The 27,185-nt window shown below is 37.1% G+C and overlaps 1 protein-coding gene across 2 annotated transcripts; it reads left to right on the forward strand.

Moving 5' to 3' along the window:
• Nucleotides 1-2,472: 2,472 nt before the first annotated feature.
• Nucleotides 2,473-23,037, forward strand: fbxw11a (F-box and WD repeat domain containing 11a). Of its 2 annotated transcripts, XM_051650519.1 has the most exons (14): nucleotides 2,526-2,617; nucleotides 9,433-9,537; nucleotides 10,149-10,217; nucleotides 10,358-10,577; nucleotides 12,366-12,552; nucleotides 14,754-14,844; nucleotides 14,924-15,061; nucleotides 15,141-15,259; nucleotides 17,547-17,796; nucleotides 18,212-18,330; nucleotides 19,088-19,198; nucleotides 19,304-19,382; nucleotides 19,659-19,823; nucleotides 21,583-23,037. In XM_051650519.1, exons 1-13 carry the CDS (start codon nucleotides 2,579-2,581, stop codon nucleotides 19,818-19,820), a joined length of 1,689 nt encoding a protein of 562 aa, XP_051506479.1. In that variant the 5' UTR covers nucleotides 2,526-2,578; the 3' UTR covers nucleotides 19,821-19,823; nucleotides 21,583-23,037. The 2 variants fall into 2 exon arrangements, with proteins under 2 accessions (XP_051506480.1, XP_051506479.1); XM_051650520.1 differs by lacking the exon at nucleotides 9,433-9,537 and having other exon boundaries at nucleotides 2,473-2,617.
• Nucleotides 23,038-27,185: the final 4,148 nt, after the last annotated feature.

Genomic DNA, 27,185 nt, shown 5'->3' on the forward strand with positions numbered 1-27,185 from the left:
GGCCTCCCAGCATTTTCATTTTCTAATTCTGTCACAGCAGAAGTGGTCTCTTCATCTTCATCCTACAGTGCAAATTACGAAGGATGTTTAGTCTAGCAAACAGAAACAAGACCTAAAGACAATAATCACTTACAACTGTGGCAGTGTTGATGGTTTAAGGATAAAAAATTAAAATAAACACTGAATACTTAGATTGTAAGTACTAATATGCAACACGTACATTTTACTAAGCCACTTGTATCATGGGAGGTAGCTGACTCTGATGAACTGCCCCCTGGAATCCCATCGACCACAGGTCGCCCTTGATTACGGGACAGTGCCAGCTCCTCCGCCAGAGTGAGTGAAGGTGGTGGTGGTCCGCCACCCATTTTACGGGCCTCAGCCTTCTTCCTATTGGCTACATAGAACAGAAAGAAAACTTACTATAAAAAGTTGGCCAATTAGTACTTGGGTTACATTAGTTTAAGAAGTTTAGGGAATATTACCTTTTTGGAGAATGTTTTTATGTGTCATTTTTGGCTCCAGAAAGATTACATCTGATAAAATAAGGCAATTACTAGCCAATGTACATTACTAAAGCATGTACAATTTTAAGAAATTGATGGAGGGCAAAAAGTAAATGCTTATCTATTAAATGTTGGTTTTTACAACATGCCCAATAGGATCAATGTTCAATTTTGCAACATAATGAAAGAGAAAATGGTATTTATAATTTTATAAACTCACGCATTTACTCTCTCTGTTAGATTGTTTGTTATAATTGTCTTATATTCTTCATAAGCATGCATTAAAACCTCCAACTCCGCTTCGCTGAAGTATGCAACTCGTTTTTTTCTCCTTGGGTTTCCTGGTGACTCCTGACATCGGCGATCCATTGAAAATGTCTTGAAGTACTCACCGCGCGCACATGTTAACTATAGGTTACCAATAGGAGGTTGATTGAACTAACTCTTTTGGAACCGACATACCCAGAGTAAGCAAGGAATGGGTTAATCAACTGAGAGTTCAGGATGTATGTGACGGTAAATTAACCCTGCTTTCTGGAATACACCCCAGTTTGAATTGTAGACTGTAAAGGACTTTAAGAAGTCAGAACAGACCAAAAAATCTGAAATAAAGAATAAAACAAAGCTTTGGTTGTGGATGCTTAAAGAAGCTAAACGCATACTTAAAAAAGGATGATTTTGTTCCCTCCAGCTATCATAATTAATATTAATAATAATAATTTGGCAATACTATAAAACATTTGATGTAGTTTATTATTGAAGCACATACGTGATCTGAATAATTACTGTTCCTCTATGTTTTTTACTCTATATTAAAGACCCAACAACAGCAGGAGCCAATCAACTGAAAGTATTTTTCACACTCCCCTCACCGCCGTTTGTCCAATGAGAATATCCTTATTTAAATGTGCTGCACATGGCTCCGCCTCCTCAGACATGCACAATAAAACCGCTCTACATGGACACGTGACCACTGGGAAGCTCATACCCCGAAACCAGTCACAACTATCACCACTTCACCGGAAATAAACATGTTAACCCTTATCTTGTTTTCATAATAAAGGCCCCCGAACTCAAATTCTGAAGTGGATTTCTGTTTGAGTAACTGAGATTTGGATTTTACATTTATTAAAGGCTTAAATATAGATTTGTATTTTTTTATTTAGTATTTTACAAGTAACTTAGTATTCTATATCATATATTTTTATTAAATATGGGACAAATTGCGTCCCATATTGATTCAATACAGGACGCATCATTTTATCTTTAAATACGGGACGATCCCGTATTTTACAGGATGATCCCGTATTTTACGGGACGATCCCGTATTTTGTGCGTACCCTCAGATTAAATCCTGCAGGCGCCCCTGTAATCAGAGACAGGGACTTTGGCATTCATGGTGCGTTCCATTTGTACTCGGAATTCGGAAATTCTGAGTTCCCAGTAGGAACTTTTAACTGGAACGCCCCCTCATGTCAGAGTTCTGACTCAGGAACTCGGAGGAACCGCAACATCCCCGACTTCAGAATCCAAAATGGCTGCTCAGCGCATCAACAGTAAGTGAAACAGTAGTAATATATTGTTTATTAGCACTTCTGTTTGTCTGTGTCTCAATAAACTCAGTGGTGCACACGGTACTATCCAACCTCTGTCTGTAGACATGATACTTCGGTATTATCTGTGCAATATACCGCTTTTTTGTGTGTGTTTTTATTGACTGGTATTGCTAACAATGGCTACTTCCCCCACTCTGTCCATCTTGGTTTTCCAACTTGTGTACTGGAATGCGGTCAACTCGGGTGTGACGTCATTCCCAGAGCTCACATCCGACTCCTGAGTACAAATGGAACGCACCATGTGTAATGGAACGCGGTCAACTCGGGTGTGACGTCATCCCCAGCTCCGACTTCCGAAGTAATGGAACGCACCAAAAGAACAGGCTGGGATCGTGACTTTGATGGGACTCTTATTTTGAAATACTGTCTACCTTCTTCCTTGTTTTGTGTATGTTTGTTGTGTTTGTCTTCGCTCGGGTTTCCATTTTCACAGGACGCGATCAGAACAACAATAATATGGATCCGGACATGGAGGACAAAACCCTGGAGCTGATGGTACGTGCGAACCAACATACACGACAAACACACGATCATGAAACTCAAATAATCGCACTGATGTTTATATGTATTGTAATGTAGTATAAAGCGCACTAGAGAGAGAAGGACAAAATCGATATTACAATTCTTCCGTAATCAGATTGCGATATGATGATGTAGTTAAATAATGTCACTAAACCGGCCTTCCGATCAGGATTTGACGCGTATTTGCCGTATAAAAGTCGAAGAAGCTTTTGCGTTTCAGTGGAGGATCCGAGTGCTCATTGCGGCACCGCTGCGCCACTGCCCGCGTCATATATATATCACTATATGCGTATTTATTAATCACACAAAGTCTATGTTCACTTTATACATCACAATCTATACGCGCCAAATATATTACATACATTCTTTTGCTCTTCATATATCACAATCAATATGTGTTTTATTGTATAACACCGTCTGTATACGATCCATTTATCACATACAGTCTATAAGCGCCTCACAATCCATATTTGTTTTATTGTATATCACCGTCTGTATACGCTCCATTTATCACATACAATCTATAAGCGCCTCACAATCTATATGTGTTTTATTGTATATTACCGTCTGTATACGCTCCATTTATCACATACAATCTATAAGCGCCTCACAATCCATATTTGTTTTATTGTATATCACCGTCTGTATGTGCTCCATTTATCACATACAATCTATAAGCGCTTCATACATAAATCCTATATCAAACAGTTTGTGTACACTTCATAAATCACACAAAGTCTATGTTCACTTTATTCATCACAATCTATACGCGCCAAATATATTACATACATTCTTTTGCTCTTCATATATCACAATCTATATGTTTTTTATTGTATATCACCGTCTGTATGCGCTCCATTTATCACATACAGTCTATAAGCGCCTCACAATCCATATTTGTTTTATTGTATATCACCGTCTGTATGTGCTCCATTTATCACATACAATCTATAAGCGCTTCATACATAAATCCTATATCAAACAGTTTGTGTACACTTCATAAATCACACAAAGTCTATGTTCACTTTATTCATCACAATCTATACGCGCCAAATATATTACATACATTCTTTTGCTCTTCATATATCACAATCTATATGTTTTTTATTGTATATCACCGTCTGTATGCGCTCCATTTATCACATACAGTCTATAAGCGCCTCACAATCCATATTTGTTTTATTGTATATCACCGTCTGTATGTGCTCCATTTATCACATACAATCTATAAGCGCCTCACAATCTATATGTGTTTTATTGTATATTACCGTCTGTATACGCTCCATTTATCACATACAATCTATAAGCGCCTCACAATCCATATTTGTTTTATTGTATATCACCGTCTGTATGTGCTCCATTTATCACATACAATCTATAAGCGCTTCATACATAAATCCTATATCAAACAGTTTGTGTACACTTCATAAATCACACAAAGTCTATGTTCACTTTATTCATCGCAATCTATACGCGCCAAATATATTACATACATTCTTTTGCTCTTCATATATCACAATCTATATGTTTTTTTATTGTATATCACCGTCTGTATGCGCTCCATTTATCACATACAATCTATAAGCGCCTCACAATCCATATGTGTTTTATTGTATATCACCGTCTGTTTGCGCTCCATTTATCACATACAATCTATAAGCGCCTCACAATCTATATGTGTTTTATTGTATATCACCGTCTGTATGTGCTCCATTTATCACATACAATCTATAAGCGCCTCATACATAAATCCTATATCAAACAGTTTGTGTACACTTCATAAATCACACAAAGACTATGTTCACTTTATACATCACAATCTATACGCGCCAAATATATTACATACATTATTTTGCTCTTCATATATCACAATCTATATGTTTTTTATTGTATATCACCGTCTGTATGCGCTCCATTTATCACATACAATCTATAAGCGCCTCACAATCTATGTGTTTTATTGTATATCACCGTCTGTATGTGCTCCATTTATCACATACAATCTATAAGCGCCTCATACATAAATCCTATATCAAACAGTTTGTGTACACTTCATAAATCACACAAAGACTATGTTCACTTTATACATCACAATCTATACGCGCCAAATATATTACATACATTCTTTTGCTCTTCATATATCACAATCTATATGTTTTTTTATTGTATATTACCGTCTGTATGCGCTCCATTTATCACATACAATCTATAAGAGCCTCACAATCTATATGTGTTTTATTGTATATCACCGTCTGTATGCACGCCATTTCTCACATAGTCTATAAGCGCCTCACAATCTATATTTATTTTATTGTATATCACCGTCTGTATGTGCTCCATTTATCACATACAATCTATAAGCGCCTCACAATCTATATGTGTTTTATTATATATCACCGTCTGTATGCGCTCCGCTTATCACATACAGTCTATAAGTGCTTCATACATCAAATAAAGCCTATATCAACAGTTTCATATATCACACAAAGTCTGTGTGCGCTTTATACGTCACAATTTTTATGCGCATCATATATTAGGTACAGTTTATATATCTGCTTCATATCTATATGCCACCGTCTATATGCTCTCCATATTGGGTATAGCATCTATGGTGTAAACAAGTTGCTAGTGTTTAAAGCAGTTACCTTCTATTACAGGTTCTCTATTTCTTTCTTTCCTTCACTCTTAGTGTAAATAGACACAGCCCTTCATATATCACACTCTATTTGTGCTTATATATCACATACAGTCTATATGCACTTCATATATCACACTATATGTGCTCATATATCACATACAGGTGCATCTCAATAAATTAGAATGTCGTGGAAAAGTTCATTTATTTCAGTAATTCAACTCAAATTGTGAAACTCGTGTATTAAATAAATTCAATGCACACAGACTGAAGTAGTTTAAGTCTTTGGTTCTTTTAATTGTGATGATTTTGGCTCACATTTAACAAAAACCCACCAATTCACTATCTCAAAAAATTAGAATATGGTGACATGCCAATCAGCTAATCAACTCAAAACACCTGCAAAGTTTTCCTGAGCCTTCAAAATGGTCTCTCAGTTTGGTTCACTAGGCTACACAATCATGGGGAAGACTGCTGATCTGACAGTTGTCCAGAAGACAATCATTGACACCCTTCACAAGGAGGGTAAGCCACAAACATTCATTGCCAAAGAAGCTGGCTGTTCACAGAGTGCTGTATCCAAGCATGTTAACAGAAAGTTGAGTGGAAGGAAAAAGTGTGGAAGAAAAGATGCACAACCAACCGAGAGAACCGCAGCCTTATGAGGATTGTCAAGCAAAATCGATTCAAGAATTTGGGTGAACTTCACAAGGAATGGACTGAGGCTGGGGTCAAGGCATCAAGAGCCACCACACACAGACATGTCAAGGAATTTGGCTACAGTTGTCGTATTCCTCTTGTTAAGCCACTCCTAAACCACAGACAACGTCAGAGGTGTCTTACCTGGGCTAAGGAGAAGAAGAACTGGACTGTTGCCCAGTGGTCCAAAGTCCTCTTTTCAGATGAGAGCAAGTTTTGTATTTCATTTGGAAACCAAGGTCCTAGAGTCTGGAGGAAGGGTGGAGAAGCTCATAGCCCAAGTTGCTTGAAGTCCAGTGTTAAGTTTCCACAGTCTGTGATGATTTGGGGTGCAATGTCATCTGCTGGTGTTGGTCCATTGTGTTTTTTGAAAACCAAAGTCACTGCACCCGTTTACCAAGACATTTTGGAGCACTTCATGCTTCCTTCTGCTGACCAGCTTTTTAAAGATGCTGATTTCATTTTCCAGCAGGATTTGGCACCTGCCCACACTGCCAAAAGCACCAAAAGTTGGTTAAATGACCATGGTGTTGGTGTGCTTGACTGGCCAGCAAACTCACCAGACCTGAACCCCATAGAGAATCTATGGGGTATTGTCAAGAGGAAAATGAGAAACAAGAGACCAAAAAATGCAGATGAGCTGAAGGCCACTGTCAAAGAAACCTGGGCTTCCATACCACCTCAGCAGTGCCACAAACTGATCACCTCCATGCCCCGCCGAATTGAGGCAGTAATTAAAGCAAAAGGAGCCCCTACCAAGTATTGAGTACATATACAGTAAATGAACATACTTTCCAGAAGGCCAAGAATTCACTAAAAATGTTTTTTTTTATTGGTCTTATGATGTATTCTAATTTTTTGAGATAGTGAATTGGTGGGTTTTTGTTAAATGTGAGCCAAAATCATCACAATTAAAAGAACCAAAGACTTAAACTACTTCAGTCTGTGTGCATTGAATTTATTTAATACACGAGTTTCACAATTTGAGTTGAATTACTGAAATAAATGAACTTTTCCACGACATTCTAATTTATTGAGATGCACCTGTACAGCCTATATGCACTTCATATATCATATAATCTATATGCGTGTGACATATCACAGTCTGTATATGCTTTATATATTATATAAATATGTGTCAAATATAATTTAATGCGCTTTATACATCTTAGTCTAGGATACATGTTCAGTCTATATGCATTTCATATATCACATGGTATATATGCTCATTGTATATTGCAAACAATCAATATGTGTGTCATATCACAAATTAGCATATACGCTTCATATATCTATATGCTCTTCCTATAGCCTATTGCATTCAGTCTGAATGTGCCTTATGTATTTATATACATCGTATCATACATTGAACGGTCTATATGTGCTTCCTAAATCACATGCAGTCTATATGTGCATCTCATATGTATCTGAATCTATATGATTGTGACATAGTGCACTTTTGATAAAAGCATTGTTACATGGCTAATTAGTAATGTTTACTTGCATTCACTAAACAGTCACATACAGCGCGAGTTCTACATGTCTGTGCCCTAAAAATCAGTCATGCGTAGTTGGATATTCTCGATGTAGCATAAACAATGCACAGGAGGAAGTAACCAGTTTAGTCAAATTTGCTCAGTGTTTCATAAATAATTTTTAAATTAAATAAATGATTGCACTAGTTGCTAGAATTGCATTATAGAATTTTGTTGGCTGTCCATACACAAATACACACCTAAGCAATAGTGCATGAATGTTAACACTGGGTGTGTAAACTTTCTGTGCTTGTGTGTGTTCACATAACCGGACACTGAATTTAGTCATTTGTTTTTTATGGAGGAGGAGGAGGAGGAGCTTATTCCTTGTTAATATGAGGCCCATCCCTCTTCTACGCTCCGCCCACCCATTTTTCTGTGTTGTCTGTGTAATGTCTAATGAGCAATGTCTGCAGGAGTGTATGAGTGTGTGTGTGTGTGTGTGTGTGTGTGTAAGCTCACTGTTGCTATAATACTGATTTTTTTCCCCCTCACTTTCCTCACTGACTCTCCTTTTTCTCTTTTTCACACCGTTTCACTTGTTTGCTCACATCACATTTGTCCTTTGTTACTTGCACGCTTGCTGTCCCGCCTTCTTTGCATCTTTCTTTCTGTCTTTATATTTTTGTTTGTTGGTGTATTTTTCTTTCATCCATTCTGTTGTTTGTCCGTTTATTTGGACTTTTATTTCTATTTTCGTTTCTTTCATTTGGAATTTCTTTCTTTTTATCACATTTTTTCGTCCTTTTGTTTTTATTTGATTTCGCTTGTCGTTTCGTTCTGTCTTTTGTTTATTTGTTGTTTGTTTCATTTGGTATTTCAATTGGTTGTTCGTTTGTTCTGCCTTTTGTTTGTTCATTCTGTTTTTTGTTTATTCATCTGGTCTTAATTCTTTACTCATTTGTTCTTTCTTAATATTTTTGGTTGTTCATTCTGTCTTATTACCTTCGTTTTGCTTCATTTATTTGTTCTTTGATTCTTTGACTTGTGTGTTCTGTCTTGTTTTTGTTTGTTCATTTGGTATTTCAAATGTTCTTTTGTTTTTGTTCATTCTGTCTTTTTTCTGTTCTGTTGCTTGTACTTTCAATTCTTTATTCATGTGTACTTTCGTTTGGAATTTGTTTCATTTGTTTGTCCTTTCTGTCTATTTTCGTTTGTATTCATACTGTCTTCGTTTGTTCATTCACTCTGTCTTTCGTCTGTTCTGTTCAACTATTTGGTCTTGCAATTATTTCTTTTCTTTGCGTTTTTAATTTCCTTTCTTTCGTTTATTACATTTGTTTGGCCGTGTTTTTATTTTTTTTTATTCGACTTTTGCATGTCCTTTGGTTCTGTCTTTTGATTGTTTGTTGTTTGTTTCATTTGGTATTTCAATTGGTTATTCATTTGTTCTGTTCTGTCTGTTGTTTGTTCATTCTGTTTTTTGTTTATGCCTCTGGTCTTTCAATTCTTTATTAATTTTTCTTAATATTTTTGTTTGTTTATTCTGTCTTATTTCGTTCGTTTGGTCTTTCATTGATTTGTTCTTTGACTTTTTTGTGTTCTGTCTTTTGTTTTTGTTCATTCTGTCTTTCGTCTGTTCTGTTGCTTGTTCATTAATTTGGTCTTTCAATTCTTTATTCATTTGTTCTGTCTTTCCTTTTACTATTTCTGTCTATTTTCGTTTGTTTTCATACTGTCTTCGTTTGTTCATTCACTCTGTCTTTCATCTACTCTTTTTTTTGTTCGTTCATTTGGTCTTTCAATTCTCTCTTTTCTTTTAATTTGGAATTTTTTTCTTTTCTCTCCTTTTTTCTCTCTTTCTTTTTTATTCCCATCCTCTGTTTTTTCCTCTTGTTATCGTATCTACTGTTCTCCCTTCTTCTTCCCTCTCTCTCTCTCTCTCTCTCTCTCTCTCTCTCTCTTTCTCGTTCTCACAGTGTTCTTTGCCTCGTTCTGTCTGGCTGGGTTGTTCTTCAGTGGCAGAGAGTCTGTGTGCTCTCAGATGCCTGCAGAGTCTCTCCACGTCCCGGGCTCACAACCAGGTTCTGCTCTCTCCAGTACCTCCTCATTCTCCTCTCTTTCTCGCATCTAATCTTCTCTGCAGTTGTGTGCCTGGTTGTGTTGGTCTCTTGTCTGTGGATGCTGCTTCTTGATTTGCCTGTGTCCCTGCAGGAGAGCTGCTGTTTGTCTTTCTGCTTTTGTTCTTTTTCTGTCTCACCATCTTTAATCTTATGCAATTGTGACACACACACTTGCAAAAGAAATTATAAAACGGGTAGTTGTTGTTATTTTTATCTGAGGATCACCAAGGAACCCCTTTCCATATGGCCCCTCCCACTTGTATAACTCCTCCCATTCATCTCCAGCTCCTCCCCTCCATCCTATTTTGCTGTTGTCAGTCTCAGGTGTGTCAGATTATAATCTCAGAGGAAACAAAGATAAGATTAAATGTTAATGATTATAAGCAGCAGTGATTTCTCGTTCTGTTGTGTATTTCTGTTGGCTGTGTGCATGTTAAACTGCTCTTGTGTTTGGAATGTTTTTACCAGAATGCACCATGCTGAATGCTCCGCCCTCTCCCCAGTAGCCACTCCCCCTGACCTGGCACTTAAACAGACACACGTTTAACATTTATATCTCTCTCTTTCTGTAGAACATGACAGTGATGGAGCCACAGAATCACACAGATGATGTCTCGGCAATGAAAACGACAGTATTCAAGGTGTGTGTGTGTATTACCAAATAATACATAATAAATATAAATGATAATAACAAATAAATAACCAAACAATAAATCCAAGTATGAAAATAGCTGTTGGGTCACCTTATTCACTCTCTTTGTCTTGTCCTCTGTGTGTTCAGTTAGGGAACGGTTCAGTTCCGGGTTTGAGGAAGAGGTCGTCTCAGGGGAACTTCGAGAAGGAGAAAGATCTGTGTATCCAGCTGTTTGATCAGTGGTCTGAATCTGATCAGGTGGAGTTTGTGGAACATCTGATCTCACGCATGTGCCATTACCAACACGGCCATATAAACTCTTACCTTAAACCCATGTTACAGAGAGACTTCATCACCGCGCTGCCAGGTAACTAATGCGGACACACGTACCTCAAACCTCGGCTACAATAATACAATTAAGATAACAGAGCAGAGACTATAAGCATAAAGTCTGGTCCACTTTCCAGCTTCTGTCTATTCGAGAACCCGCCCCTTAGACAGGAAGACACCATCTGAACGACGTCACAGCTAAATATGAGATTAATGACACTGCAATAATAGACAGCTGCAATCAAGTTTATAAATTATATTTGAATTTATTACATTTAGCAGTCTACTCAAACAGTTGTAGCAAAGAATTTGTGGTTCGTATTTTGGTGCATCCACAAGCAGCATTAGGGAGTAACTATCTAAAAGTAGTGATGCTATTAACTAAACTATCTAAAACAGTGTAGTTTTTCCAGTTATGAGCTACTCTTTCAAACGAGTAGCGGTGTAGCGTCACAAAAGACTACATTTGTCACATTGTATTGCACACACAATGTAAATGAACTAGTTCAAATTAATGATTCACTAATTCACTTGAGGCCCTGGACATAAGTCACTGTGTTTTTTTTAAACTTGAAATATTTAGTTAATTGCTGCTATTTATTACTATGTTTTTGATGATGTTTTATTTTTATTTGTATATATATGTTGTCACTGTAATTGCTTAAAGGAATATTCCGGGTTCAATACAAGTTAAGCTCAATCGACAGCGTTTGTGGCATAATGTTGACTACCACACAAAATTATTTTGACTTGTCAAAATTCTTTAAAAAAAGCAAAAAGCAAAAATCTGTGTTCCAGTGAGACACTTACAATGGAAGTGAATGGGGGCCAATCCGTAAACATTAAAATACTCACTTTTTTCAAAAGTATAGACACAAGACGTAAACAATATGTGTGTTAATATGAATTTAGTGTGATAAAATCTCTTACTAACCGCATCTGTGTAAAGTTGTATGCAATTTTATAGCTTTGTTGCCATGACGACGTAATGCTGTAATCCCTAAAACTATTAACCGACCGTAAAACAACAATTTAAATAACGTTACAGCTCAAATAATACAGAAGAATTAATGTAAGTGTTTTTATAAAATTATAAGCTTCACATTTCTGCCCTTAAACCCTCCAAAAATTGACCCCATTGACTTCCATTGTAAGTGTCTCACTGTAAACTCGATTTTTGCTTTTTTTTTTAAAGAAAAGGAGGAACGATTCCAAATTATTTTGTGTGGTAATCAACATTATGCCACAAATGCTGTCGATTGAGCTTAACTTGTATTGAACCCGGAATATTCCTTTAATGCCATCTAATTATAATACTGTTCTGAATCAGAACAACATTTATGTGGCACAAAAACAATGAAGATCTCTTTAAATATATTAACTTTTATGTATCTTTCTGATCATAGAATTTAAAAATATAATCTCATAGTTTGTATATGTAAAAAGATTTTAGCTGCTTCATGTGCAAGCAGGCGATTCTCTGCGCTGTCATGGCTTGAGAAACTAATCGGCCATACGGGAAAATATCGGCCGATATATCGGTCGACCACTAAAGAGAATATCCTGTTTGCATGTGACTAAGCTTCTCAAACTAAACTTGCTTTCAAAGATGTGATGCCAGTGACCAGTTCTTGCTTTGGACGTGCTTGTTAACAGACTCTCTTGGTGGACTGATGTAAATCTATGAACACTGACTCCTGGAAATAACACAAAGCCAGCTAAACAGATTGAAGCTTGCGATTTTGAGAAAACTTTGCATAGGATAATCCACAAGTAGGCTATAATCATGCTGTCTGATACACTAAACATCTCTCTCTGTGTGTAGCTCAGGGTCTGGATCACATAGCGGAGAACATCCTCTCGTTTCTGGACGCTCGCTCTCTGTGCTCCGCGGAGCTTGTGTGCCGGGATTGGCAGCGCGTCATTTCAGACGGAATGCTCTGGAAGAAACTCATCGAGAGGATGGTGCGCACGGATCCGCTTTGGAAAGGACTGTCAGAGCGACATCAGTGGTGAGAAACAAACACACACACAGGCCTGTTCTGAAGCCAGATACATGCTTATTATTAAGTTCATTTGCATTGTTAAACAAAACAAATGTTTGTATCACTGTGTTTCTATGCAATTGTCAGGGTTCTGAGTGCGAAGAGGATCAAATATTAGTCAACGTGAAATTCAGTTTGCAACTCATTTTACTTCCTTAAAGGATTAGTTCACCCAAAAATTAAAATGCAGTCATTGTTTACTCACCCCTGTGTTGTTATAACCCCATATGACTGACTTTCTTCTTCTTAACACAAAGAAGAAATGTTGGGCTCAGTGATGTCATACAATGTCAGTTTATGGTGGCCACCTCTTCATGCTTCAAAAGAACACAAAAGTATAATTCAGAAGTCTAATAAATTATTCCATGAGTCTCATGATTGTTATGAAAGCATACGATAAGATTTGGTGAGAAACAAACTGAAATCTAATGTATTATTTAGTGAAAATGTTCACTGACTGTTGATCTCATGTGCGTGTTCATGATAGGACACGAGAGCAACAGTTCACACAGCGCCCTCGAGACACTGGGGCGTTCAAGTGAAAACTTGTTTTGTTTATCTAAAAACAGGTCCTCCACAGTGATAGTGACAACAGAACACAACACAGCTGCACACAAAACAGAGAACAGAACTTACTAAACATGTCTGAAGAGTTTGTAGATGCATTTCTGTGCCCAGCCTTATTTTTTTTGAAAGTTTCTGGACCCAGTTCACAACGGGCAGAATTACCCGCACGATGTTGAAAATGGAAAACAAGCGATCGATAGAATGTACCGTCATTCGTCACAGCTGGTTAGGACAAAAACTCTGATTAACATAGAAAAGATACCTTTTATCACGTGTCGTTTTCCGTCAGGTTAGGACACGGTGTGACTGTGGCTGCCTGTAGCCTCCTCTATGTTTCTGTTTGATTTCAGAGGACTCCGTTCAAAAAAATAAGGCTGGGCATAGAAATGCATCAATTCTTGGACTACAAACACTTCAGACATGTTTAGTAAGTTCTGTTCTCTGTTTTGTGTAGCTGTGTTGTGTTCTGTTGTCACTATCACAGTGGAGGACCTGTTTTTAGATAAACAAAACGAGTTTTTGCGTGAACGGCAATGTCTCGAGTGCGCTGCGTGAACTGTTGCTCTCGTGTCCTATCATGAACGCGCACAGAAGATCAACGGTCAGTGAACATTTTCACTAAATAATACATTAGATTTCAGTTTGTTTCTCACCAAATCTTATCATATGATTTCATAACAATCATGAGTTTCATGGAATAATTTATTAGACTTCTGAATTATACTTTTGTGTTCTTTTGAAGCATGAAGAGGTGGTCACCATAGACTGCCATTGTATGACATCACCGATCACAAAATGTTTTCTTTGTGTTAAGAGAAAGAAAGAAAGTCATATAGGCTTATAACAACACAAAGGTGAGTAAACAACTCACTGAGCTGAATTGTAATTGTTTTGGGAGAACTAATCCTTTAATATGACAGGATATTTAACAAGGAAGTGATGTAGTGGAAGTGATTGGATGGTGTAAAGTGTCTCTGACTTCATGATGGCTTTCAACTAATATTATATCACAGCGTTGGTGAATTCTTGATTCTGATTGGTTGACATATCTAAGGGTGTAGATATTTCTTTTTAAACTGCACGGCTAAGATGTAACTACATTACAGCTGCATATCTGTTCACTACGTATTTTGTCGAATTGTTATATGTGTTAACTGGCTGATGCCGCTAGTCTTAAAGAGACAGTACCGATTAAGCACCAGTTTGATGTATCAATGTAAATACTTGTAAATCGTACAGATTATACAAGTAAACAATAGTATACATGCAGCATAATATATACAATTTCAAGACATTAACTGATGGAGTAGACTGAATCTGAACATTTTTCTAAAGCTAAAATGTCACCAATTTGATGAAAAACTAATATATAATTTTGTATTAATATTTTCGAATTGTACCTAGAAGGGTTGCCTAGAAGTTTCCTATATAAGTAAGTGCATTAGCTGAGAGAATTTATTTTATGTGTAAGCAAAATGGACATAGTAACTGAAATATACCCATATGAACCGATATTGAATCTGTATCAATACCCAGCCCTAAAACATGTGGTTGATCATATGCTTGCATCTGATTGGTTGTTTTCTTTGCTTCATCCACAGGGAGAACTATTTATTCAAGAACCGAACAAATGAGGTTCCGCCCAATTCATACTATCGTTCACTCTATCCCAAAATTATACAGGACATCGAGGTGAGTTTTAACCCCTCTCATCCATTTATTCATTCATTCATCCAGGCCGTTTTTCAATTTTAACGTCGTGTTTCTCTAGACGATTGAAGCGAACTGGCGGTGCGGCCGTCACAATCTTCAGCGGATTCAGTGTCGATCCGAGAACAGTAAAGGAGTTTACTGCCTTCAGTACGACGATGAGAAGATCATCAGCGGCCTACGAGACAACTCCATCAAAGTATCTGTCTGTCTATCTCTCCGTCTGTCTGATTGTCTGTCTGTCAAAGTCACGTTCTCTCTCTGTGTCTCTCTCTCAGATCTGGGATAAGCAGTCTCTGGACTGTTTGAAGATTCTGACGGGTCACACCGGATCAGTTCTGTGTCTGCAGTATGATGAGAGAGTCATAGTGACGGGATCCTCTGATTCTACTGTCAGGTACACACACACACATACATACATCTGTATATATATATATAGTTGAATACACCTCTTTTATGATGAACATGTTTTCAATTACTGAGTTCAAAGTCATTTTAAAATTTTCTTTAATGTCTTTTACTTGATGGTTACACTACATTACATTTCTTTAGGATGCTGTGTCAAATTAAATGTAGTTTGAAGCTTAGCAGTCTCGAGAAGCCTGCATTTGGAGTTGCCCTCCGTCCAGCTGTGTTTGAATGCAAAAACACGCCTCATCTTGCACGCACACGCTCTCCAACTAAGAAAAGTCTTCATGAAAACAGTGACTTCACTTCCCTAACAACTGTTTAAAGCCTCAGCTGAAGTGCTGTCACCTTTTCCAGCGTGTGTGTGTGTGTGTGTGTGTGTGTGTGTGTGTGTTCTCTCTCACCTGTGAGAGTTCAAGGTTCTGAAGTCGCATAAATCACGTTTACATTACTCAGAATGGAAGTGCAAATGGTCTGCGTTTAACACCTGGAGAAGGAAATGGTTTGTAATGTGATCGTGCTTAAAGTGCATTAACACATCAGTTCAGCTCAAACAGGATGTTAGACTCAGTTAACTGCGTTTTGCTGCAGGTGAGGTCGTGCAGATGTAATTTATGGTTTGTTTGTGTTTTTCACCTCCTGCAACTGTTAATTTAGGCCGCTTGAGTTTGACCTTTTAACAACTATTTGAACAAACTGTTGCATTTATTACAGCCACTTTCAAACATGAAACATTGTTTCTAATCTAATCTAAATTTGCTTCTAATGTTTCTGTTAAAGGTGCCGCGTCTGTGATTCAGTCAAGCGATGACTTGAGTTTATATGTTACGTATAGTTGATTTTGCCGTTACCGATAATTAATGCGATGAAAAAGGCAGATAACCGATTAATCGGCCGATTATTATTATTATTATTTTTTATCAATTTGTAGAATTATGTAACATTTCTTTGTCTTTCCTTACTATAAAGGGCACAGACATAGAGGATACAGGAGTCCAAAATGAATAAAATCCCCAAATCAGTTTATTGTGCAACCAAAATCCCAATTATAACCAGAAAGATTTGGTGTGTAGTGTGATACTTTGAACAGTGAACCCAGAGCGTTCCTTTAAATGTAAAGGCTGTAGATGTGAAAGTGCCTATTGATGCTAGAAGTATTGTTGGGTCATTAATAAATAAGGTGGAAAACCTTTTAAAAATCTGGTTTAAAACATGTCAAGTTCATAGAAAAAATATTATAAATATTTGAATCTCAAATATCAAGAAGTTTTCTCAGGGTTACTCCATTTGACATGAACAAATTGTGCTTTTTCATAAAAATGTCAAAATATCTCAAAATATATATATATATATTTAACTTTACACACTCATGTAGGTCTAAGGGCTCCTCTTTTATGTTTTTGTCACATGACAACACTATGGCTATTTGCATGTTGGTTACACCACCTGATTTTGATTTGGTGGACAAAAGCAAAAAAAATAATTGCTTATTTTTTTTAAAGAAATAATTATAAAAGATTATTACAAACTATTAATGCCAACATTTCTTTGTTCAAGAATTTTAGCTTTTAATTAGACTTTTATTTTATTTTTTACTGTCGTCAGACAGTTACACCATTTATACATTTTTTACTTTAAGCCCCATAATTTTTTTATTTTTTATAATTTTTTATTTTATTTTATTTTTTTTGTGTTAACAAAACAGTTATTCCATGTAGACATTTTTTACTTTAAGCTCCAGAAACAATTACACTTTTTATATTATTGTATTTTTTTTACTGTCTCCAGACGGTTACACCACTTTGACATTTTTGACTTTAAGCTCCAAAAAAAAATGACACTTTTTATATCATTTTATTGTTTTACTGTCTCCAGACGGTTAAACCGCTTTGACATGTTAGACCTAAAGCCCCAGAATTTATTTATTTTTTATTTTATTTAATTTTTTACTATCTCAGATGGTTACATCACTTAGACATTTTTCATTTTAAGCTCCAGAAAAAATTACACTTTTTATATTATTTTATTTTATTTTTTACTGTCTCCAGATGGTTACACCACTTAGACATTTTTTACTTAAAGCTCCAGAAAAAAGATAAAAATGACTGTACTCATAAACTGAAAACATGTTCATCATAAAAGAGGTGTATTCAAGTAATTGTTTTGCATTGTTTTAGAATAACTTCATTTAGCCAGACACAAAAATGAGTGTCACATCTAATATTTTTCTCTCTCTCTCTCTCTCTCTCTCTCTCTCTCTCTGTGTTGTGTGTCAGGGTATGGGATGTTGGTTCTGGAGATGTTCTAAACACTCTGATCCATCATAACGAGGCGGTTCTGCACCTGCGGTTCTGTAACGGGTTGATGGTCACATGTTCTAAAGATCGCTCCATTGCCGTATGGGACATGGCGTCTGCTACCGACATCAGTTTGCGGCGTGTGCTCGTGGGTCACCGCGCCGCCGTTAACGTGGTCGATTTTGATGACAAATACATTGTGTCTGCATCTGGAGACAGAACAATTAAAGTGAGTGAGTGGGTGGGAGTGGCCTTTGGGTGGGTGGGGTGGGTGGAGCTTTAGAGATCAAAGCAAATGTATCTGTCTGCATCCCGCAAGGCACACTCACTCCAACTAACGCTCCCTTGGATCACTGAGTGCTTCTATTGGCTTAAAGAACTATTAAAATCCTATGCAATCGCTGCATGATTCATGTTGTCTTAACTGTGTGTAAATGTAACAAAGAATAACTTTTACTATATATCACATCATATTATTAAATGTGGAGCTTCTTCTCCACTTTATTTTCATCACATTTCTCCTCATAGTCGCAACATAGTGACATGTTACTTGTAGTGGGTGTGTCTTGTAATAGTCTTTCAGCCTGACCCTTAATGATCAGAGGGGTGATTTGGACCATTGTTGTGTGTTTGTGTGTTTGTAGGTGTGGAGCACCAGCACGTGTGAGTTTGTGCGGACTCTGAACGGTCATAAGCGTGGCATCGCATGTCTGCAGTACAGAGACAGACTCGTGGTTAGCGGCTCTTCGGACAACACTATCAGGTGAGAGTGCCCATGTACAAAACGTTTTCACAATGTTGTATTGTGGTTGTATTTAGGTAACGTCACAGAACAGCATTTTAAAAACACTCTAGAAAGCATACAGAATTAAAGTAATGAAACAATAATTGATTTTATTTTATTTAAAATAAGAATGTGTGCTACTCACAGACAAAAATATAGTGAGTAATAGCTAAGTATATGTCTTTGACATACAGGACATGTTGGTGTTGCTTATATGATGCGTTTTTGCTTATAACTTCACAAACAATTAAAAGACCATTATTTAGAAGAGGTGATTATCTTTCAAACGAGCCCACACACAAGGTAATCGGATGCATAGATCATTAGATAATCCACATGAAGCACAATGCTACATATGACCACCAGGAGATGGCGCCAAATACATGACACAGACTCAATGATGACTCAAATGGCACAGAATGAAACTCATTCTGTGAAATCTCATTACTAAAATCATGTCTGCATGCTATGAAAACCTTTCTGCAACATTGTGAAAATGTGTATTTATCACATTAGAAAAAATGACATCTGTTGTATAAAGTATGTAGAATGTAAAAACATTTTGTAACCTAATTGCAACTTTTGTACAACATAGTTGTACCGACTGAGTGTTAGAGGAAGTGAGTGAGTGTGTGTCTGATTTCTAGGAATGTTTTTGGTTTCTGTTAAATGAATACTGTTTTTAAAAAAAAACTCTCTAACTTCTGACCTGTATTTAATCCGTGTGTGTGTGTAGACTGTGGGACATTGAGTGTGGTGCGTGTCTGCGTGTTTTGGAGGGTCATGAGGAGCTCGTGCGCTGCATCAGATTTGATAACAAGCGGATTGTGAGCGGAGCGTATGATGGGTAACACACACACACATACTCAGTCACAGCACCATCTGCTTCTGACAACCTGTTTCATATCGTGCACCCTTAACTCACCGTCACATTCTATCTGTCTCTCTGCAGGAAAATTAAAGTTTGGGATTTACAGGCTGCTTTGGATCCTCGAGCCCCTGCCAGTACATTATGTCTGCGTACACTTGTGGTGTGTGTGTGTGTGATTCTATCATCTATGTTTTGTATAAATATTATTATGGTATGAATAATGCCTCTGTCTCTGTAGTAATGCAAGTTAATTTTGTACATGACAGCATGAATGGCCACATGGGGGCGCTGCAGGTTTGTTTATTAATAATGGGAAAGCTACTTCTAATTTGCATTTGTTAAACTACAGTCAAGTTTCTTTTTTTAAAAAAGCTGTTACACTACTGCATGTTTGTGTGTTCTTTTAAGTGTGCTTTGTCATGGTTACCTCTTGCAGGAGCATTCTGGGCGTGTGTTCCGACTGCAGTTTGATGAGTTCCAGATTATTAGCAGTTCCCATGATGACACAATCCTTATATGGGACTTCCTGAATGACTCCACCAATGGACAGTCAGAGGGTCAGTCGCCCTCACGGACCTACACATACATCTCAAGATAGCAGGTACACACACGCACACACAGATGAAAAAATATCAGTAGTTTTTATTTAATTGTGTATTTTGGTTTTCAGTTTCCGTTAAGTTTCATTTTGTTTTGTTGGTGCATAAGAATAAATAAAATGTCATTTTTTTCTTACGTTTTAAAGTTTTTTTAAGTTGCTTTTAATCTTGCATTGAAGTGTTTTATTAGTGGTAGTAACAACTAAAGGAGATTAAAATTTCATTGATATTGTCTGCACAACCTTTCGACCGCCGTGACCGTTATGTTGTACAGACATTTTCCTCATTTATTGAAAATACCAAAAACTAAAGTAGTTTTGTCTATAATTAATATGTAGTTTTCATTCATATAGTAGTGTCTGCAGTTACAGTTTTGTTGTTTTGCTAAGTTTTATTTTTTAGTTAACAAAAATATATTTTCTTTAGGTAGTTTTTGTCAATCATTGGAAATACCAAAAACTAAAGTTATTTTGTCTATAATTCTGTTTAGTTTTCATTCATATTTTTTGTTATTTTGCAAACCTACACTTTTATTTTTATTTTAATTAACGAAAATATTTGTTATTTTTTGTTTTGTATTTTAGAGTTGCAGTTTTCGTTCTTTTGCCAAGTTTTATTTTTATTTCGGTTAACAAAAATATATTTTATTTTTGTCAGTTTTTGTTCGTTTTCGTCATTCACTTAAAAATACCAAAAACTACAAAAGTTTTGTCTATAATTCTAATTAGTTTCCGTTCTTCTTGTAGTGTGCTTTATAGTTGCAATTTCTGTTGTTTTGCAAACCTACACTTTTTGTTTTAGTTAACGAAAATATTTTTAAATTTTGTCGTTTTTTTTCTCCGCAATTTGGAATGCCCAATTCCCAATGCGCTCTAAGTCCTCGTGGTGGTGTAGTGACTCGCCTCAATCCGGGTGGCGGAGGACGAATCTCAGTTGCCTCCGTGTCTGAGACCGTCAATCCGCGCATCTTATCACGTGACTTGTTGAGCGCGTTACCGCGGAGACATAGCGCGTGTGGAGGCTTCACGCTATTCTCCGCAGCATCCACACACAACTCAACACGCACCCCACCGAGAACGAGAACCACATTATAGCAACCACGAGGAGGTTACCCCATGTGACTCTACCCTCCCTAGCAACCGGGCCAATTTGGTTGCTTAGGAGACCTGGCTTGAGTCACTCAGCACGCCCTGGATTCGAACTCGTAACTCCAGGTGTGGTAGTCAGCGTCAATACTCGCTGAGCTACCCAGGCCCCCATTTTTGTCAGTTTTTGTTAGTTTTCATCATTCATTAAAAATATCAGAAACTAAAATATTTTTCTCTATAATTCTATTTAGTTTTCATTTTTGTAGTCTGTTTTATAGTCGCAGCTTCTTTTTTTTTGTTTTGTTTTTTTGCATATCTAAGCTTTTATTTTTATTTTAGTTAACTCAAATTATTATTTTGTTTGGTAGTGTTCGTTATAGTTTTCGTCAATTATTGAAAAAAACTATAATAATGTCTAATTCTATTTAGTTTTCGTTCTTATTGTAGTATGTTTTATAGTTGCAGTTTCTGTTGTTTTGCAAACCTACACTTTTTATTTTAGTTAATGAAAATATTTTGTAGTTTTGTTAGTTTTTGTTTTGTGTTTTATAGTTGCAGTTTTCGTTCTTTTGCTAATTTGCATTTTTAAGTTAACAAGAATATTTTTTTTCATCAACAATAATAATCTTGGCAAGAGCACTGTCATGCTCACCTGTCTGTCTCACCCTTTCAGGTGCCTCATCTATGTGCCAATGTGTCTTGGGAGAGCTGAGAGCTGGTTGGTTGTTGGCTGTGTCCGTCACAGAATCGTGTCCAGTGATCTGCCTCTTCTTTCTGTCTGGCTGAAAAGTTCAAAAACACAAACGAACACATATTCCTGCTTTTGCCAAACACAAAACACACATTTGATTATTCAATATACCCTCTGCACTAAACATCACAAACACTCGTAGAACTCTTCCAAAATTCGAAGCACTGTCCCAGAGCAACTTTAGCACCGTTCCTAGTGGATAAATGACAAGCACAAACACACACACACACAGATGTTTAATAGCTTCAAACTGTATCCATCACTGCTGCTCAAATAACCCCAACATCAAGTCATACTCACAAGCTCTGCACTAATAACTCATATAAACAGACAGAAATTAGCCAGAAAATACTTTATGAACTGCTGTGCGAGAAAAAGAGACTCATTAAATCTGCAGGAGGTAAACATGAAACAAACTGATGCAGAAATGAACGAGAACAGATTCATGAATGGTGTTTATCGCTTTTCTGCCCACTCGCCCTTGTTTTCTCGCCACACCTCTCTTCAGGACCCAGGACACACTCGTTTTTCAGGACGACGTTGTGGAGCGACATGCATGCGAGGTTCAGCTGCGTGACTGTCTGCTCATGCCTCTTTACATTTTGTCTCGTCTTTTATTGTTTTGTTTTTTTTTTAATCAAATTTGGTTCTCCATCTCTTTAGTATGGTTGTGCTAGGCATTGTTAATCTTTCTCTCACGATGTCTAGTAGCTTTCTTTTTGCCTGCTTGCTCATCGAGGGCTATACCTAGTTGTAAACAGAACTGTCTTGTCAAAATGTGCTGTACATGAAAAAGAGTTTTTTTAAGAAAACAAATATTGTGAATAAAGTACGTGACCATGTGTATGACCATTGAGTGTGTTTCTGGTCTAAAGCTTGCCACTTTAAAGGGATAATTCACCCAATAATATGGAAAAAAGTGACTGAGGTTAACGTTCTGCCTTGTGGATGAAAGTCACGTGGGTTTGGAACAACATGAGACTTTCTGTGAACTATACCTTTAATTAAATGCAGTCTTAGGCATTAGGAAAATCCCAATTGACTTTCAGTAATGAGCAAATATGACTTTTGACCTTAGTGGTATGTCCTTGCAGCTGTTCTCTCAAAGGAACCACCAGGTGGCACAGGACACCACAAACACTCGTCTAAATTGACCCGCGTTCATCCAGAACCGAACAAGTCTGAACGTTCCTGATAAACTGCTGGTTAAAGTGTTTGATTGATTCAATAATAAGCGGATGACAGTGCCGTGGGCTGTGGATTATTTCAGACTCATGCCAAGTGAGGCAGAAGTATTAGAGAGATCCTGTCTTGTCTTGGTTTGTGTGGGCGTAGATTTGGCTTGAACACTATTGGGGGTTACCCCCCCCCCCGGAATCTACACCCCTGGTGATAAAGCTCTTGACAGCTTCAAGTCCATTAAAGTGGAGCCCATGGTGTTCAATCTGTCAGTCTTTTATCAAAGTTTAAGACGTGGGCGACGTGGAAAGTTTGAACTCATTCCCTGGGTTCAGATTTATTTTAGGTTTTTTATGTTGTTGCTACATATATAGGTCAGTCATGAAATCAAAAGTGGCCCTGTTTACTGTCTTTAAAGTGCACTCAATAATGGCTCATTCTATAATTTAGGGTGCATTCAATGTCCATTGATGATAATTATATATTTTCTCACCATTTTCTTCAGAAAATCCCATTTTATCCATTCAGGGAAAGCATGTTATAATATCACACAAATATGTTGTGCACCCCAATGTTTCATTTTGCCATGATGTCTCATAATTGACAGTTTTTGCATTGTCTGTTTTTTTTAAGTGAGTGGGTCTTAAGTTCAAAATAATGAATAAAAAAATGCTACAGTCAATATTATCTATATTTTATTTCTTTTTAAATTCTAAACACTTCAGAAAAATAGTATTGTTTGGATTGAGTTTGACATTTTAATAAAGAAAGTATCTTGTTTTACTCATGTCCACAAAAGTTCTGTCAACTATGTTACTAAACGAGCACCCCCTTGCAACTTAAACAATTGTGCATCCCAAAACCATGTGACCAGCATCATGTGATGTCATTTTCCTCTGTGGGGGGCATTTTGAACACATAATGGGGAGTGTCCTTTCATTTATTTATTTATTTCAATATTTTAACTACAATAGGATGTTGTCAGGCAGTATATTAATTGACTGTCAACTATGTTTAGTACATTGTTATAGTTTGCAGTATTTTTTATGATTTTAACTAAAATATACAATAAAATTTGAGGTTAACCTGATCATGAAAATGACTGGGGATTGTCAACTATGTGACCTGTCAACTAAGTTACCTCCAGGACCAAATCTACATGTTACAGCTATTTTTTTTTTGTGTGTGTTTTTTTTTTACATTTTAAATAACAAGAATGCTGCTGCTGATATCCTTCAAGGTATATTTTACATCCACAAAGGTTAGAGTTTTGTATAACATCTCTTAAAACTACCAAAATTATATGTTAGGCAGATTAATGAGAAAAACGATGTTACGGTCACTAGTGACCATGCTGAAAATATCACATGAATATCTGCAAAAACATACAATTCTTAAAATTATTTTAAAAGAATTACTGCACATATGGCAGAAGAGACCAAATAACCCTTAATTATGTGTGTTACTTGGAAGTGTGGCATTTAATCAGTGTTTGTAATGGCATGCAATTTGTGCGTAACATAGTTGACAAACTCACTAGGGAAAACATAATTTCCCTTATAATATAATAAGGTGTTTAATGCTTGAGCTTTGCAACTAGCAGATATGTTACATTGAAGAAATACTGTATATTAACAAAACTAATAGCTGGTTTATTGAGAAAGCACTTTGTTGTTTTTGTACTTTTTTTGTTGATATTAAATGTACCCCCATTGATTGAATGAGCCAATATCGGTGTTTATATTGCACTGACACCAGTAGCCTATAGATGCTGTCAGCAAAAAAAAAAAAAAAAAGTTCTCATCGTAAATGTCATGTCATTGCGATGACTTTGCCGTATGTTAATTACAGTATATTATTTCGGTGACTGTACAAATAACCTCTTGTTCGTATGGCATTGAACGAATAATAATAATAATAATAAACGCAGTCAACCATGATTCATTTGTCCCACGAGAGAAAGCGTTCAATGCCATGACGTCAATTTTTTTTTCATGAACCCGGAAGGCTAATTCACTATGGGAATTTCCTGTTTTCATTTTTAATTGGCTTTTTTCAATTTATGAGTAAAATAAGGCACTTGAAGAATTCTGAAGCTGGCATGCTTTTAAAAAATGTATGTTGCAAACAAGTTGCTAAATAAGGACTACAGCTACCAGATGCATGTGAGTGTATGTGCCTGACAAAACGGAAAACCTTACGGTCGTAGTCCTTATTTAGCGAATTGTTAGCAAAAATACAGCGGCCTCAAAACTGACATTCAGGCTATGACTGCGTAATTTATGTTGTAGTTCAAAACGTCCAATTATCTGCAAGTAATGTTTTTTATTATTATTATAAATGTTTTTATTATCCCCTTTTCTCCCAATTTGGAATGCCCAATTCCCACTACTTAGTAGGTCCTCGTGGTGGCGCGGTTACTCACCTCAGTCCGGGTGGTGGAGGACAAGTCTCAGTTGCCTCCGCTTCTGAGACGTCAATCTGCGCATCTTATCACGTGACTCGTTGTGCATGACACCGCGGAGACTCACAGCATGTGGAGGCTCATGCTACTCTCCACGATCCACACACAACTCACCACACGCCCCATTGTGAGCGACCCCTAATCACAACCACGAGGAGGTTACCCCATGTGACTCTACCCTCCCTAGCAACCGGGCCAATTTGGTTGCTTAGGAGACCTGGCTGGAGTCACTCAGCACGCCCTGGATTCCAACTCGCGACTCCAGGGGTGATAGTCAGTGTCAATACTCGCTGAGCTACCCATGTCCCCCCTAGTAATGTTAACCACAGACCTTATTTTACTTATAAATCCAAAACTGCTGCTGTAAAAACCCACAGGAAAATGCTAATTCTCTTCTGGGTTGTTGGACTTCAACCTGAACAGCTCTAGAGACTTTATTCAGAGTAGTGCCATACTTGATTTTTGACAGGAATGAAAACAAGGTTGTGAGGAATTTACAGTCTTTTCAGTGGCATACACTGCATAAAGCTGTATAAGCTCCTAGATTGCATCACATTTTTTATCTACATGAATTGTTTTGAGAAATGTTTCATCAGCGGAACGATCCAAAACACTTTAAACAACAGCACAACCCACTGAAGAGACTAAGTATGACCCGCACAGCCTCACATTCATTACCGTCCAAAATGAAAGATGGCGCTACTCAGAATAAGGTTCATTATAGGGAATTATTGATATAAGTGAGTAATGTTCGGCTGGTCATATGATCTCATCATGGCTGCGCTCATAAATGTGCTCCCAGCACCATACGTAGAATAAAACAGCCTTTTCTTTAAAACTAATATGACTAGAGTCTTGGAGACTTCATCTCATGTGAGTACATCATTTTAAACTTTTTTTTTCTTTCAAAAATAATATCCTACTATTACTCTTTCTCTCTGTTTAAAAGTTTAGCAATTGGCAATAAAATACTGAGTGCACCTTTAATACACAGAGCTGGTCTTGTTGTGCACAATTCATCAGTGCACGTTAATTCAAAATGTAATATAACTCTTAAATAACTTTTCAGTTGATGTCATCAAGGCCTACAACAGGTGTCGGCGGTGTTTCTGGAGGGGAGTAGTCCACATTTGACTGCAAACTCTGGTATGGGACACCCATTTTTCACCATCCAATTAATTCCTGATGGGTAAATTAAGTCCCACCCTACATATTGTTTTCTTGTTGAATTTCCCTGTCGTTTCACTTGGAAACTTTCACTTTGCAGGAGTAAAATGCGTTGTTTCATGCTGGCTTTAAAAGCATGTGAAAGTGCCAGTATGAAAAATGATAGAAGGTTTTTTGGGGGAACGCCTACTGTTGCTGTTTCTGATTGGATCTGTTCTAGTCAAGCAGGGCAGTAAGTGATTAGAGACTTAAGAATGGGCACTCTGACATTGGCAACCTTGTGATTTACCAAAGTATGACACGTTCCTGGAGCAACATCGGACAGCACGCCCTCAGTCTGTTTACATAACACCTGATGCATATTGGGAACAAAACTGGCACGAGCTGGCTGAAATCTAGTTCCTATCAGAATAGCCTTCTTCTACACCACTTAAGTAAGTCACGTTCCACAAGTTTGTGTCACTCCACCTGGAATCAAGTTGTGTTAACATGGTACCAAGCAGCTAGATCGAGCACTTGTGAGTTGAGAGCCGACTTACATGTCAGTGTACTTTGGCCTTAAGTGGGCAGTCCTTGGCTAAAATAAGCTGCAAAGTGGACCAGACTCTATGCCAATAGTCAAAAGTCTGGCTCTGCGAGACTATCGTAACCCTAGCCGCACCCCTTCTCTAAAATCTGATTGGTACTTGAAAATGTTTTTCTAGGACCAATAAGG

Source organism: Myxocyprinus asiaticus, chromosome 22, assembly GCF_019703515.2.
Source record: "Myxocyprinus asiaticus isolate MX2 ecotype Aquarium Trade chromosome 22, UBuf_Myxa_2, whole genome shotgun sequence".
NCBI lineage: Eukaryota > Metazoa > Chordata > Actinopteri > Cypriniformes > Catostomidae > Myxocyprinus > Myxocyprinus asiaticus.